At 35.8% G+C, this 17,424-nt stretch overlaps 2 protein-coding genes across 4 annotated transcripts in view; both read left to right on the top strand.

Moving 5' to 3' along the window:
- Window positions 1-8,561, top strand: part of LOC136029680 (GPI transamidase component PIG-S-like) — a 76,427-nt gene extending 67,866 nt beyond the window's left edge. For all 3 annotated transcript variants that reach the window (XM_065708197.1, XM_065708184.1, XM_065708191.1), the window contains exon 9: window positions 8,314-8,561. In XM_065708197.1, the coding sequence (XP_065564269.1) occupies window positions 8,314-8,458 (145 nt within the window). In that variant the 3' untranslated portion in view covers window positions 8,459-8,561. The remainder of the gene's footprint in view (window positions 1-8,313) is intronic.
- Window positions 8,562-15,212: 6,651 nt separating this feature from the next.
- LOC136029639 (kinesin heavy chain-like) overlaps window positions 15,213-17,424 on the top strand; it is an 84,092-nt gene continuing 81,880 nt past the window's right edge. Inside the window, exon 1 of the mRNA XM_065708143.1 lies at window positions 15,213-15,334. The gene's annotated coding sequence lies outside the window, so the exon portion shown is untranslated. The remainder of the gene's footprint in view (window positions 15,335-17,424) is intronic.

Below are 17,424 nucleotides of genomic sequence, written 5' to 3'. Positions count from 1 at the left end.
TTTACTTTTTGTGACAACGTAGCCTGTCTTTCCACGTTTTAAAGTTCGATATATTTCGCTTAAATTTCAGAATTCACACTTTTAAAAGAAAAAGTATATTTTTCTATTTCCACTCCCGCCATATCTATTTATTACACGGTCGATGTCTACCTCAATATTTCAGTGAATATTTGTAATGGCTTGTCCTGTCACTGTAGAGTCCTGTCAGTTTAGACCTCTTCAGCAGGATTTTCTCGTCTATTCATCCTAAAATACTCGAATAAAGACCAAATCGTCAGAAAAACATGGACTTCAATAAAGATACATGTAGGTATTTGCTTCAAACTAAGTAGATGGGTCGAAATACTCCATAAAAAACAAATAATTATGGGTTTGCTATTTTTATATTTGATAGATATAGACTGGTGATTTAAATTCTCAGGGTTTTCAAGGTTTAGTAGATTTGTAATTAACTTTTTTTTAATCTTGAGGTTTTCAGATATTTAACTCAAACGTTTAATTCTCTATACGTCTGTTGAGCACAAAAATAAGAATTTGAAAATTGACTCGGATTTGACATTAAGTAAGAGAATTGTCCTGTAAAAACTGGATTTAAAGACAACTAATCGTGGAAATATGATTGGATGGCATGTAACAAAATAGTGTAAAAATCCCAGCAGTATATATAGCAGTTTAGACAATTTTATGGACAAATATATGCAACCCCTATACAAAAAATAGCTATATTTTGTGACTGGTTGGTATTGAGAAGGTGAGAAATTATGAAGTAATATTGTAGTTGCATTCCGTTTCCGTGGTTAACTCAAGTTGCGTGAATTTCCACTTTTTATCTACGTTTTATTAGTAAATGTTTGAAAAAAAAAAAATCGATGCCATTCCACTGATTCAAACTAAGAATTCAGAGACCCATCTATACCAGCTAGATAAAAAAGATAAACATATAATTATTTGTCTTCTTTTATAAACAATTTTTTGAAAATTTATTTTTCTTATATGATTACCCCGATCTTGAAGGAGTATTTCGACTCGTATACTTAATTTTAAGCATTTACTTCTACGAGCTTTTATTAAAGTTCTAAAGAGTTTAGCCTTTATTTTAATCAATTAGGATGAACAGAGGAGGTGATATGTCATATAATGCAGAGCTTTTATTAGATGAAAATAGGCAGTAAAGTGGCCACTATCTCCTCACCAAAATCCAAAACTTAAATTAATATTTTTTTTCACTCCTGATACATTTACTTTCTACTATACAAATCCCCTAAAAAACAACAATGTTGTAAAAACCACCCTGCCTATTTAAAAAGAAGCAAACCCAAAAAATTAAAACAGACAGCCAAAAAAAGTAATGATACCAATTTCTTCGCATCAGTGCCATAGCAAGGCTCGAAAACAAATTTTTGACAGTAAAAAGAAGTAAATATTTTGCTTTTCAGCCCCATTGTGAGAGCACAATCCTGAAATATCATTTTGACAGCCTAAAGAAGTTACGGTTTTAAGTTTTTCCCTCCTTGTCATTATGAAATGAAGGTTTTTGCCTCCCAGTTGGCATTTGTGGTAATTCAAACAGATTCCCTTGATAAACCTAAATTTAATTAAATACTTTTTTGCGGTTTGCGACATTAGTAAAATCTAACAGAGATCGCACAAAGCGACTAAAACATTGTTCCTAACTTGTTTGTAAAAAGAAGCAGTCTTAATAACTAAAAACTCAACTATTAAAAACCAATTACAAAAGAAAACTTTCACCCCAACCCAAACCGGAGCAGGTGGTCCCAACCACAAATCCACCACCTCATTAGGGGTGCGCCCCCCTGGATCCGCCACTGGTCTGAGCCACCTCAAAGCAGCACGAGATCCTAAAATTCTGTTGAAAAGGCTTTGGGCCTTTTCATCACAGCCTAGATCCTTGAGAAGAACGTCTTTCACACCAATGTCATGATTGACACTTTCGGCCTGCATTATGATTTTAGGATTGTAGATAAGCAAACGTTCTTTGAAACCAGTTGACGTCACAGAGATGCGAGCCTTCTTAGGCCTTCTGTATCTCCCTAGAGTTTTAAAATCGGGCAGTGAAGATTGTGAATGTCTCTTTGCAGCTGATGGAATTGAGCAGGACATTTTCCGCCCTACGATGAGCCTGAAGCGATTCCAGTATCTGGAAAATTATCTTCATTTTGATTTTGGGCACACAGGTCACAAAAGAGGTGGTCCTCTAGCTCCCATCAAAGAGGCTTTCGACTTATTCATCGCAAGCTGTCAAGCAAATTATTCGCTTGGCTAGTACTTGACCATCAATAAATTTCCCGTTTCGTTTAGAGGACAGTCCAAGTTCAAGATGCACATTCCCTCTAAACCAAACAAGTATAGAATCAAGAGACAGTTTCTAGTAGATTCAAAGAAACTCTAAATATTTAACGCCTTTGTCTATACTGGAAAGGAAACATTTATGGTTAATATCTCAAATTCTTCAGTTTCTTCGTGAACTGTCATGATCCTTGTCGATCATAGGCAGTGCAATAGTGCTGCATAATTAAAGAGCGATGTGGGCTTTATTATTTCTCAGTTGTTCGTTAGTATCCGTCGATGGCAGATCACATTTGTTTGGATTTTGTGCAAATCGTGGATATTGGCGAATAACTCACTTTATTGTTGTTAGGTATTTGATTTTAATTCTTTTAATTTTTGGTCTTCCGTTAAATTTCATTGAATTTTTTGGCGGTTTTTTTCATTGGTTTTGTTGTACTTTGCGCGTTTGTTTTTTGGTTTTTGGCTTTTTCCTTGATCATATTATTTTGTTCGTGCTGAAGAAGAAAGGCGGTTGTTCTCTCGAAATATTCGTTTTCTTTCTTTAAGGATGAAGTTTCTTCGAATAAGTACAGCTACTTTCAAAGCTTTGCTCACGATAGATTTATAGGGGTTGGTGAATTTTACCACACTGTCTATTATTACTCTAAAGTCCCACTCAAAATGTATTTTAGTATTAGACTGGTGTTAAAGCTATAGGTTGACTTGAAATTCTACGGTCCAAGGCAGAGGTGGGAGCTTTTGTTTGTGTTGATCTGCATTTCCCACGTTCTCATCCAATCGGCTATCTTGTTCAAGCTGGTCTGCAGTTTTTGAATATTATTTGGGCATTTCATAAGTTTAAAAAGCTTTGTATTGTCAGCATAGAGTGCGATAATTGAGGGCAGGCAGGTCCATTGCAAAAAGATTTAACAGTAGGGAAGTGATAACGCTACCTTGTGGAATACCGCTAGACACTTTTGTCACAACTGTGCTAATGTGACCATCTACTTTCAACCTCTGAGTTCTGCCTCCCAGGAAATTCGCCATCCAGCCAAGAGCTTTGAATTAGAATTTTTATCAAAGGCTTTACAAAGATCAAGGTATATTGCTTCGACTTGTATGCCTTTGTAGAGGTTTAGGTGTTTGTAACTAGAAGTAGCTGGGGCTCAGCTGACCTATGTCTTAGGAATCCAAACTGCCTTTTTTTATTATCTTTTTCGGTTAGAAGGTATTCTAGTAATCTGTGTGCTATCATTAAGTCGAGGATTTCACAAGTGATGCATATAAAACTTATGTGCCTGTGGTTGATCGGATTTTGTTTTTTCACATATCTTGAAGATTGGGGTGATAATTGACTTTTTCCAAATACTAGGGAGTTTTCTCGTATCTAAAGATGCCATAAAGATGAGCGATAGGGGTCTTGTGAGTTGTGCTGCAAGTTCTTCAAGAATACGAAGATGTATGCCGTCTGGGCCTTCCGATTTATTTGTTTTCCTCTATTCGTGCTTGTTCACTTCTGTCCTCCAGTTGTGGTGTAAAAACATATGCAGAATGATTGGAAAAAGCCAATAGATTGGCTTTTTCTGTCGGGTCTTCCAATGTTTTTCCAGATAAAGGATCTATTAGATCTGAGATTCTATTCTATATAAATAGGATGTAAACATATAGACGGAGTTGTCGTAGAAACTTCGAAAGGGGTTCATACGATTGGAAATAGGAATTTCTAGTGCCCCTTTTAATACTCGAAAGTGATCGGAGGGCAACCACCCCCCTCCACGCCCAACATTTCCCTAAACATATCCAACCAAACTTTCGAGATAGCCGTTTTGTTTAGCCTAATTGAAAGGTCCAGTAATTGTGTCTTTTTTGAAGACACCCCCTCCCCATGGCCCTCAGGACAAAGGCTGTAAGTTGTGCCCCAAGAGCATATATGGTTTTTATGGAAAGGGTGGTCGTATAAACTTTGGAAGAAGGTCATTGGATTGGAAATCGAAAGTTCTAGTACCCTTTTTAAAAGTCAAAGTGATCGGAGGGCAACTAGCCCCCTCACCCCTTTACGTCTTGTTTTACGCGAGGGCATCCCATAGAAATTTTGAGATAACCATTTGTTCAAAGACAGTCCAAAGATCGTATAACAAGGTCTTTGGGGTTAACACAACCCCACAGAGCATAGGGACAAGGAAATCATCGTATCCGGTAGCGATTAAAAATAAAATCTCTGAGACACGGTCCTTCTAAATATCAAATTTTATAAAGATCTGATCACCCATTCGAAAGTTAAAAATACCTCATTTTTTTCTAATTTCTCCGTATTAACCATCCCTCCATCCCTCCAGGATTCGAACCTAGGACCTCTCTCACTCAAAGCGAGAATCATACCGCTAGATTAACGAGACACGTGTAGGTACAACAATCATTTTGTTTTGTTTATAGCAAATAAAAATTCTTCTCAACTATCTCGTTCGCTCGCTCCTCTCCAGATGGTCGAATCGGGGAAGCGACTCTTTCTAATTTAATCTGGTCTGGTCCCTGATACGCCTGCCAACTTTCATCGTCCTAGCTTATCTGGAAATACTCGAACTAGCATAACTGGGACGGACAGACAGACAGACTGACGGATGGAAATTGTGATCGCTAATGTCACTTGGTTAATACCAAGTGCCATAAAAACCAAAAATATATAATTTTTTTATGGTGAAACAGATTAGGTCAATAAAAAACGAACAGAAATCAATTTAAAAAGATTTTTCCGTGAAAAGATTGTTTCAAAGAAAAGTAAAGAGCTCCATTAAACCAAGAATAAGCAAAAATAAAGTCAAATAATATTCCAAGCGTAAAACAACCATAAATCACCATCAATAAATAAGTGAAACCCAAAAAGAACAGAAATTACAGTAAATAATCAGGTCAAACTCAAAACAAGCAAAAAATTAACATGAATAGGACTGACCCTATGCCGTTTCAAGAACAGAACATAATTTGCACTTTACTGATAATAAATTGCATTTTAAATGTTTTCACTTTTTGACTTTCATAAATAAAAAAATATTAAATTTTTAAGGAATAAATATCAGTATATGTATATTAAACTGACAATACATGGTCTTTTTATGGCACTTTGTATTAACCAAGTGACATATAGCAATCGCAAATTCTGTCGGTCTGTCTGTCGGTCCCGGTTTTGCTACTTTAGGCACTTCCAGGTAAGCTAGGACGATGAAATTTGGCAGGCGTATCAGGGACTGACTCAGATAAAATTAGAAATAGTCTTTTTCCCGATTTGACCATCTGGGGGGGGGGAGTGAGTGGCCCGTTAATTCGGAAAAAATAGAAAAAATGAAGTATTTTTAGCTTACGAACGGTTGATCAGATCTTAATGAAATTTGATTTTTGGAAGGATATCGTGTCTCAGAGCTGTTATTTCAAATCCCGACCGGATCTGGTGACATTGGTGGGGGGGAGTTGGGAGGGGAAACCTAAAATCTTGGAAAACACTTAGAGTGGAGGGATCAGGATGAAACTTAGTGGGAAAATAAGCACAAGTCGTAGATACATGATTGACATAATAGGAACGGATCCGCTCTCTTTGGGGTAGTTGGGGGGGGGGGGGTAATTCTTAAAAATTAGAAAAAATGAGGTATTTTTAACTTACGAACGGGTGATCGGATCTCAATGAAATTTGATATTTAGAAGGATAACGTGTCTCAAAGCTATTATTTTAAATCCCGATCGGATCTGGTGACATTGTGGGCAGTTTGGGGGGGGGACCCAAAATCATGGAAAACGCTTAGATTGGAGGGATCGGGATGAAACTTGGTGGAAAAAATAAGCAGAAGTCTTAGATACGTGATTTACATAATTGGAACGGATCTGCTTTATTGGGCGGAGGGGGTTAATTCTGAAAAATTAGAAAAATGACGTATTTTTAACTTACGAAGGAGTGATCGGATCTTCATGAAACTTCATATTTAGAAGAACCTCGTAACTCAGATCTCTTATTTCAATCTCAACCGGATCCAGTGTCATTGGGGGGGGGGCACTGGGGGGGGCGGAAATATTAGAAAATACTTAAAACGGAGAGATCAGGATGAAACTGGATGGGAAGAATAAAAACCTGTCTAAGATACGTGACTGACATTACTGGACCGGATATGCTCTCTTTGGTAGAGTTGGGGGGGGGGGGGGTAATTTGGAATAATGAGGTAGTTGTAACTTACGAAAGTGTGACCAGATCTTAATGAAATTTGATATTTAGAAGGAATTCGTGTCTCAAAGCTCTTGTTTCAAATTCCGACCAGACCTTTTGACATTGGGGGGAGTTGGAGGGGGAAATCTTGGAAAACACTTGGAGTGGAGGAATCGGGATGAAGCTTGGTGGATAGATTAAGCAAATGTCCTTGATACGTGATTGACGTAACCGTACTGGATTCGCTCTCTTTGGGGGGTTTGGGGGGAGGCGTTCAGTGATTTGGCCAGTTTGGTGCTTATGGACGTGCTAGGACGATGAAAATTGGTAGGGGTGTCAGGGACCTGCACAAATTGACTTGATAAAGTCGTTTTCCCAGATTCGACCATCTGGGGGGCTAAAGGGAGAGGAAAAATTAGAAAAAATGAGGTATTTATAAATTACGAGCGGGTGATCGGATCTTAGCGAATTTTGATATTTAGAAGGAGATCGTGACTCAGAGTTCTTATTTTAAATCCTGATCGGCATTAAGCCTCTGATTTTCCTTTTAAATCAATCTATTGATTCTTAGAATTTTGTTAGAGCTCATACCATATGAGCTCTTGGCGTCTTAGCTTTTCTTTCCTCGTCACAAGTGCCATATGAGCTCTTAGCTCTTGTTTTTCAGTAAAGTGTAGATTGCCGTGACTTTTTTCAAAAGCCAGTCGAGAACTACATTATATCCATTTTTTAAATTAGTTTTCTGTAATATATAGTTAATTAAATCTATGTCGTAGCTCTAATGTTCTACCAAATTGTGATCACAAATAGAATAATAATGGTCTTGCAATGTAGCTTATTTTAATAATTGTTCACATTAAAAAGAATCAAGTCTCTAGAACTATTTTGTCTATTAAAGAATTCTTCTTAACGTCAATAGAGCTTTTCTTTTGAAAAAAAAACTGCGTTCTTACAGAATGAATAGGGCACCCATAAGTTTTTTTCACGTTAAAGTTACCTTGTTGAATTGAAGGTGATGACACATATCGGGTTTCAGATAAAAGTAAGGTGAAAAATCAACAATTATGAACTTCGTAGACGTCAGCAGTCGTTACATTAGTGCCGATAAGGCATTTAGTGTACCTTACTCAAAGGTTCTTTGCTGAGAATGTGTATAGATTTTGAATGACCAATCTTAAGATGATGATCGTGTCACATAACTGACAGGAAATAATTTGCAAAAGCAATCTGTTTCTTTTTTATGAACTATAAGAAGAACGGCCGAGCTTAAACATCGGAGTTTCAAATTCTATCAATATCTATTTTCGTTTGCAACGAGGAGTGTCGGAAACTTATAATATTAAAAACTGGCGATGTGTCGGAAAAGAAAATTACTAAAGCCATCCAACCTTTGGTGATTTTCTCCTTTTTTACCTACATTCAAGTACTACATGCTTGTATTTTAAGGTACTTCCAAATGAAAGGAAGGATAATGAAGTCAGGATTTTGTCACCAGAAGGTATACCAACTGGCAAGGTTCTTCCAACCTTACATAGGACTGCTTTTACAGACTATACTTTCAATTCTTGGAGACTGAGAAAAAGTGCACACTAATTCTCATTTAAAGAAAGATTTCAGCTTTAATCGTTAACATTTCATTTTGCTTATATGAATTATCCAGTTTCAATTGAAGTTTTCTGTGTTGCTAGATGCTATTCTGTTAGTGGCACTAGTTTTTTATCCCTATGCTCCAATGTTGATTTGCTGAAGATTTTCCATTCTCTTTGAGTTGCAGCTTTGAAGTTGCTTATAATTATGCTATCAAAACGTCACTTCTCACTGTCCTTTCTTTTTTGTAGATATGCTATATATGTTCCTCTGTTCCTGCCGGTTGGGATTCCAGTCCTATTGTCAACCTGGTCCCTTTTAAAGAGCTTTTTCGCGTCAAGCAAAACTGAGAAATCGAATATCAATGAGCAAAAAGAGAAACACCATCAAGATTGAAATTTTCTATCTTATATTTCTTAAAAATTTTTGTGATCTATTTTTTTTCCTTTTTTATTGCTGCTTAGATACTTAAATCGTTTTGATAAAGGTTTTAACTCAGCTTCATGCATGATTTTTAATACTGAAAGTGGCGAGAAGCATTGTTTCTCATTTAATAGCGTAATTTATAATGGTTTTTATTATCTTTGTTTTGTGCTGCTTTAACGTTGAAGTGTTTTTCAGAAAGATTCTTATTTTCCCCTAATAGTCAACACAGGGAAACCGTCGTTTTTAATAAAAGTAATAAATTATGTGATGACATGATCAAAGAAAGGGTTTTTTCTAATCATCTGAATAGACATGGAAAAGTTGCATGTGGAGATGGATAGGCAAGTACTCAAGATTTTTTTTTTTGGGGGGGGGGCAGTAACAAAACAAAGTATGTTGGATATTTTCAGTTTGCCCAGAAATTTGGGAAAAGTTACGATCTGGGGGGCTATGTCTTGAACCTCCTTCCGCCTTTGTAAGCCCCTGGAACTAGCCAAAACAATTTTTGTTCATGTGTCATTCATTTTTGGTTATTTTTTTCATGAGAGATATGTAAAATGAATTATGGTAGTCACTTATTAATGGCAGCTTTTATCCTTTTGAAAATCAAATATTTCTATTCAGACTGAGAAGCATACTTTATTCGTCATTAAATAAATTAGATATTTTTTATATTCCAAATAAAAGCCCAACTGAAGCCTGTGCTTTGACATTTTAGCCCTAATAAAATAAAAGGTTTGACATGCCATGCTTTGTGTAAATGGTCCATTTCAGTAAACCCAGTATTCGAAAATCAACATTTCAGTGAAGCTATATGCAAGTGGTATCAAGTTTTTATTCTATTAAAGAGTGACGTCGACTGGCTCCTGAATTACAATTTTTACTTAAAAATACTAATAGGATGTTGTTTGGGGGTGGAACTTTCTACTGTGCTCAAAGGATCAGGAGAAAGTTTAAAAATATATTGGAGGGGGGGGGGGGTACTACAACTATACTAATTTTCTAGTGTTAGTCTTTCAATTTATAGAAAATCAGTCTTGCAATTTTTGATTACACAATCTACTATGAGTCATGGTCGCAGGATCATGAATAGTAGATCATGGTGCATACCTTGCATGTCATGACTATGCATGCCAATTCTTACCACAAGATTACCACAAGAAAATTTATCCTGAAATGTTCACCCCCTCGAGACTTTCCTCTCCGTGGAAAATACTCTCAGCAGAAAATACGCCTTCCTCCCAACCGAAAAATGTATGCATGCTTCCCTATAACAAATGCTATGCGTAAGCAATTAGCAAATTTCATAACTTAAAGACCTTTCCCCAGGTGATATAGGGACTCATGTTATCTCCAAAGGCACAGTTATTGGGTCTTTCAATTATGCTGGACAAATTGGCTATCTCAAAATTTTGATCGAACGATTTAGGGAAAAAATAGGCTTGGGAGGGGTAGTAGCTACCTTCTAATCTTTTTGGTCACTTAAAAGTGGCACTAAAACTTCAAATTTCCGTCCAATGAGCCCTCTCCCGATGCTTTAGTACTACTCGGTCGATGCGATCACCTCTGGGAAAAACCGAACAAACGCGTATCCGTGATCTTTCTTCTGGGAAAAAATACAAAATTCCACATTTTAAGATGGGAACTTGAAACCACTGCAGTTGGGTTTTCTCATGTACTGAATCTAATAGTGTGATTTTCATTAACATTCTTTGAATTTTAGCGATTGTTCCCCCTTCTTTCAAAATCAGGCAAATTTTTTCAGGTTCGTGGCCTTTGATGGGTAACACCAAACTTAATGTAATATAATATAATATAAATATATTTATATAGGGAATAGGGTCAATAGGTAATTAATAGGGTTAATTGGGTTAATAATTAAAATTTAATAATTTAAATGATATAAAGAATATGAAAATTTCAACTTGGAATGAACTTGCACTGACGACTCAAGACGCTTCGAAATGGACTTATGAGGAGCTTCAGGAACTTATATCCATAAAACTCGGTGATATACAATGTATTTACTCTTATATATTGGCAGGGAGTAGGGCCCATGATGAATAAGGAAGTTTGGTAAGTCTTGTTTAGGTTGAAGAAGTATTAATAATAGAATGTTAGTCGCTCATTTAATGACTAAAAGGTGCTGGATATCAGTCGTAGTAGTATATGCCTATGTAGAACCAGCTGATGGAGATGGTAGTTACGCAGATGAATTTTATTTGCATTTAAAGGAACAAATAGACATAGCCCCAGGTAGAAAATTGGTGTTTTTATTCGGAGATTTTAAAGCCTAGGTCGGTAGAAATAAGGATTGATGGTATCCTGGCCTAGATAAATTTGGTTTAGGAGCAGAAAACAGTGTTTGCTATAGACTGCTGTAATTTTGGAGGTATAACAACGTGGTTATAATCAACAGAGTATTTGGCCATAAAATGGTCCATAAGTTAATATGGTATTCACATGATGGTAAGACAGCTAAGCTCATTGATTGTGTGTTTTTAAATCGAAGACTAACAGGATCGATACAAGATACTAGGGTATATAGGACTGCCGTTATTGATGTTAAAAGTAGAAATCACCATCTAGTTGCGTCTAGAGTTGATTTAAGACTGAAATTCGGGCAGGGTCCAAGATGAGCATCTGAGAGACTTTCCAAGGACAGCTGAATACTAGACTGGAGAGTTCGAAATTTTACAATGTATAAGATGGATAGAATAATTTTTGGAGAATAGTTCGTGAAGTTGCTGAAGGGGTCTTAGGGAAGAAAGTCAGAAACGCAGCTAGGAATAAAAGTGAAAATACTTTATGTGTAACAGAGAGGGGACGGGGCTTGTATAAGAATTATACGAGTGATTAATCGCATTATTACCAATAAGAGGAGTGTAAAGAAAGTGGAGAAAACGTTAAAATATGAACTAAGGAGGTGTGAAGTAGAGGCCATGGATAAAATTGCCGAAGACCTGGAAGATGCTGCCAGATGGCATAATTGTAAAATATTGTAATGACATCATAATAAATTAAGAGGGAATAGTCAATCTGGACTTATCCCGGTTAAGATAGTAATGGGCCACAATTAGTCATAAGGAACGAGTTAAAGAAAGAGGGATAGAATATTTTGAGAATATGCTCAAATCGTGATTGACTTACAGGAAAGAATATAGAGAAGGATGAAAAATTTTGTGAGATTTTGGATGTGAAGGAAGATAATATTATGAGGAAGAATTAGTGACATTACTAAACGGAATAATAAGGCCCCTTGTGCTAATAGTGCGGCAAATGAGTTTCTTCAACATGTCGCCTATAAGGTTAGAAATAAATTACTGAAGATCATGGATATGAATTTTGAAAAAGGGAAGTACCCAGCGATTTTAGTAGAACTCTTATTAAACCCCTCTACAAGAAAGGTAATAAGTGTGAGTGGTAATTGTAGAGGCATTAGCCTGGTTTCTGTAGGTGACAAATTAGTATGATGATACTTTTTGGACTTAGAGGTACTTTAGATAAGTTTGAGAGAAGAACAATGCGGTTTTAGGAAGGGTAGAGGATGTGTCGACCAAATTTTTGGCTTAGATTAATAATTGAGAAGTGTCTGAGACGTCAGACACATTTAGTCCTCTATTTTATAGATTATGAGTGAACGTTTGATCAAACTGATCGAAGAGCTTTAGCAAAGGAGCTTTAGGAAGATTATGAGTGAACGTTTGATAAACCTGATCGAAGAGCTTTAGTGAAGGTCTTATCCTTGCATGGTACACCAGCTAAATAAATTAAAGTCATTAGTGCAATGTACGAAAATAATATTGCTGCAGTTTAGGCACGAAATGGGTTAGTAGCTGGTTTTATACTAAACCAGGAGTTAAGTTGGGTTGCGTTTTATCCCCATTTATATGGATCAGTTTGATGGACTCAGTTTGTTGTCTTCAAAAGCATAGTAAAAGCAATAGGAGAACACAGAATCAAATGGGGAAGTAAAACTATCTGGTTATGCCGAGGATTCAAGCATCCTAGATAAAAGTGTTAGCAAAATGAATGATTTTTAGAGGTTTTGCGAGTTCAGGATGAAAGAATAGGTTTGAAAATTGAAGTTAAGAAGACTGAGTCAATGAGGCTAGGAATCAATGGAACTGAAGAGGGGATGCTGGGCGGCGAGAAGATTGATCAAGTGGACATTTTCACTTACCTATGTAGCATTATTAGTAAAGAACATGGGTGTAGTGAAGATGATAAAAATAGAATAGCCAAGGCCCAGGGTGTTTTTTCATAGTTCAAAAAAGTTTGGAATATTAGGAAGATAAGGCAGTGAACTATTAGAATATTGGAAGCTAGAGTGATGAAAGTGGTAAAATATGATTCTAAAGTATGGGTGTTTCACAAAACGGAGGAAGATTTGCTAGATGGTTTCCAAATAAATTGCCTACGGGCTGTTTTGGATAATCAACAGAATGACTATACCTCAAACTGTAGGCTGTACGTAAAGTATGGTTCAATCCTACTTTCTAGGGCTATGATGAGAAAGATTGAGATGGCTAGGGACGTTTCCTGGACTGCATGTTTGACCGCAAAAAAAAGAGAATTGCTAGTCCAGAACTGCAATAAAATAGAAATAGATATGTTTTGCATCCAAGAAACATAATTCAAACCAAACGCTTTGAGTTCAGAGAATGGTTTCAACATTATGAGGCCTGATAGAATAAATTGAACAAAATGTGGTGTAATGATTGGAATTAATAAATACATCTCATCGCAAGGAGCTGGAAGTAGCTTATAGTCAACCCGAAGAAAATGAAGTTGAAATAATCGGCGCCCATATATATTCGAAAAATAAAAAAGTAAACATTATATGCGTTAATAACCCTTCAGGAAGTAATAGGCAGTTGGGAGCAAAAATTGAGGAGGTTATCAACAAGCTTCCAACAGAAGAAAAAAAATACGCTAATTTTAGGTGATATGAATGTACACAGTCGAACTTGTTGTAAATACAGAGTTATGACCAGTTACGGCTCTAGTCAAGAAGGTTGTTTATTAAGTAACTGGATGCGTTTAGTAAGGTCAACAAGGGTAAACCCTCAAACAAGAAAGATCACAACAATTGATTTACTACTTTTTACTCTAAGGCTATTTGCACAACTAACTGTAGACTGTGACACTATAACCGTGTTGTCCAATGATTATAACCCTTTCTAATACTGTCTTGATGAGCAAGATCTTACCATATTTGGTAAGAGGAAAGGCTTTAGAATTAAAAATATTATCTGGACTGTACTTAAAGGGCCTTATGATGAATTGGATGTTTTCTTCGTGACGGAGGAAGAAGTAGAACGGTCAAGAAAAACTAGAATATTCCAAAAGAAAATGATGGAAATAGCCAAAGTGATTGTCCCATATAGCGAAGTTAGCCATCAGAAATATTTTATTTTGTGGAATAAAGACTCCACTGAAGCCAAGCGTGATTTTACTAATAAAAAAAAAAACTTTATATTCTACAAAGAAACTTAGATAATCATATTGAAAAAAATACAGTACATGCCAAGTTCCTGAAAACAGTGCTGGTAGCTAAGAGAAACGAATGGAATAGCTTTGTAAATAACCTTGTCTTTAGAAAGTCTGATTCAAAAGTATAGGCTTTCATGAATAAATGAATTGTGTAACAACCATTCTTGTAGATGAAAGGCAAAATGTTGAAGCAGCTGCAAACTTCATGGATTCCTGTGATTGACGATGCGATCAAAACATCTTAAAAGAAAGATAGGTGAACTTGATTGCCCATCAGCTAAATATAGCAGTATTGTTGGGTTTAATACATGATGCATTGAGAGAAGGAAACATGTTTGGAAATATGGGAAAGCAATCATGTTGCCAAAGCGCTCTAAAGACAGTTCTAAAATGGGGAATTACTTACTGATATTGGTAAAGTGATGGAAATATTGATAAAAGAAGACTGTAATTTGTGTTAGATCAGAAGAAAATCCTTTAAGACATTCAGTGGGGGTTTTCGAAAACAAAAGTGCTGAGAAATATTTGCTTGAAGCAAGAAGCATTATGTTTTTCTAAATTGATAGATCTTGGCAGCTATTTTGTTAGATATTGAGGGTAGTTTTGTAAATTATGCTTCACAGAAAAATTACCGATGGATTAACAGAAGAAGAAAATATAGTTAAAATGTTTGATTGATTACTTGAAGCGGAGATGAGTGAAAGTAAGTATCCGAGCAACACCGTCAGATGCCACAATGTTTACTGAAAAGGAAAACTCAAGGTTCAGCCTAAAGCCTCAATATGTACAATATTTGATTATATGACATTCCTTTTGGCGATTGTCAGGACGGTGAACTTATTTTTGGAGATGATAATAATACTTGGGTCATGACCTGAGACATTTCCACCATTAAATAATTAATTGCCAGAGTCATGAAAAAACTAAAAAAATGGGCAAAAGAAGCTGATTTAAAATTTTCTGCCGGAAAAACAAAAGCAATTATATTCAGCAGGAAAAGAATTGGAGCAATAGTTCGTTACTCATCATACTTCTTGAAATAATTAGAAAAATTAAGAAGACTTGATTGAGTTTCTGAAGAAAAATGTTTACTTAAACCATTTTTTTGATAAGGTGGTGAAGACCGACCATGCAAGAAGACCAATATTTAGCGAGAAGAGAATTATCAACTTGAGATTAGATACGCTGAGATTAGACGTCATCATGCTTGTTAGACGTCGCTGCTTAAGAGAAAACCAGCATATATTTCAATATATTCATCACCAATTTAAGAAAGGAAGAGATCAGAAGACCCTGGGGTGGAGCAGATTCAGATAGTTAGAAAATATAGGAATAATTTTTCATTTAAAGGTTAGAGCATCTTGATTGTGGAATCTTGGCTACGTTCGCTTTAATTTTTATATCATTAGGTTTTTACTGTCTTGGAAATCTTTTGAGCCAGATGAATGAAACCTTAAGGAATGGATCAACTGCCCAAAATAACCTAGGACATGGGAAGGTATTTTGATGCTCCCATGCATCTACACCTTTCATTCCTCTTCTTTGTATTTAGTCTTTTTTGGTAACATCCTATGTACAAATTATGTTTTAGGCTAGTTAAGAACTAGCCTAAAACGGTTAATTTTCTAGTTGATGAATATAATTAATATGAGTATGTTTTCCAGTAGATGAATATAAGATACAGAGGTAAAATTCTAGTTAATTGACTTCTTGCTATCTTGGAAAGGGTTTAGGTTAGGAAAATGAAACTTTCAGGGATGAGTCTACAGGCTAAAGTATGTCATGGGAAGGCATTTTAAAATACCCACCTCCACTCCTTCTCACTCTAGAGGACTCTGAAATTTGCCTACATGACAGGTTGATACCTATTGAAATTTTGGCAAAACAACATTTTACTTTAATTTTCAGTTACTAGTTGCTTTTTCTCTACCTTTAGTTTTGAAAATGTAATTTCTGTTATTTGAGTAGAATTTTGAGCCATATCACTGTTTGTTTTTTTTTCTAAATTTAGGAAATGTATTTGCATATCTTTAAAACTTTTTAAAATTGAATTGAGCAAAGTTACAAAGCTAAAAACAATTTTGTTGTAGACTACTTCAATTAAGCAGAAGATCTATTTTGCAAGGTTTCACTTTTATAACACACATATTTTTAAAGGTCAGGGTCCTCTAGAGGGAGGAGTGGAGGTAGTTGCTTCAAAATACCTTCCCAGGACATACTATAGTCTGTAGATTCAATCCTGAAAGTTTCATTTTCCTAACCTAAACCCTTTCTGAGATAGGATAAGACAACCAATACTCAGACACTTCAATCACTCTGCCTCTTCTGGGACAGAATCTTTGGTTGGATTGCAACATGTCCAATACTGGGACAAAAGACAACAGGTTTTTTGGAAGCAACCCAGAAAAATGTATGGATTGGGTGTCCAAGATTAAAGTCTTTAGTCCCAGTATTAGACAAGTTGTAATCCAATCAAAGATTCTCTCCCAGAATAGGCAGAGTGATCAAAGTGTCCCACTGGTTGTCTTACCCTAGCAAGAAGTCAATTAACTAGAATTTTACCCATACTTTAGTCTGTAGATTTGGTAAAATTCTAGTTAATTGACTTCTTGCTATCTTGGAAAGGGTTTAGGTTAGGAAAATGAAACTTTCAGGGATGAATCTACATACTAAAGTTTGTCCCAGGAAGGTATTTTGAAGCTACTACCACCACTCCTCCCTCTAGAGGGCCCTGACCTTTGATGACCTTTAAAAATATGTGTGTTATAAAAGTGAAATCTTGCAAAATAGATCTTCTGCTTAATTGAAGTACAACAAAATTGTTTTCAGCTTCATAACTTTGCTCAATTCCATTGTATAAGGTTTTAAAGATATGTAAATACATTTCCTCAATTTTAAAAAAAACAAACATTGATATGGCTCAAAATTCTACACAAATAACAGGAATTGCGTTTTCAGAACTAAAGGCAGAGATAAAGCAACTAGTAACTGAAAATTAAAGTAAAATGTTGTTTTGTCAAAATTTCAATAGGCTAGGTATAGACCTGTCATGTAGGCAAATTTCAGGGCCCTCTAGAGGGAGAAGGAGTGGAGGTGGGTACTTTAAAATACCTTCCCGGGACATACTTTGGCCTGTAGACCCATCCCTGAAAGTTTCATTTTCCTAACCCAAACCCTTTCCAAGATAGCAAGAAGTCAATTAACTAGAATTTTACCAATCCTGAAAGTTTCATTTCCCTGTTTCCTGAAAGTTTTCATTTATGAGAAATTAAAGATATGCAAATACATTTCCTAAATTTGAAAAAAAAAAACAAACAACAACATTGATATGGCTCAGAATTCTACTCAAATAACAGGAATTGCTTTTTCAGAACTAAAGGCAGAGAAAAAGCAACTTGTAACTGAAAATTAAGGTAAAATGTTGTTTTGTCTAAATTTCA

This window comes from Artemia franciscana, chromosome 1, assembly GCF_032884065.1.
Source record: "Artemia franciscana chromosome 1, ASM3288406v1, whole genome shotgun sequence".
NCBI lineage: Eukaryota > Metazoa > Arthropoda > Branchiopoda > Anostraca > Artemiidae > Artemia > Artemia franciscana.
The sequence above is the reverse complement of the archived record's forward strand: the minus strand, read 5'-3'. Positions and strand labels throughout refer to the sequence as shown.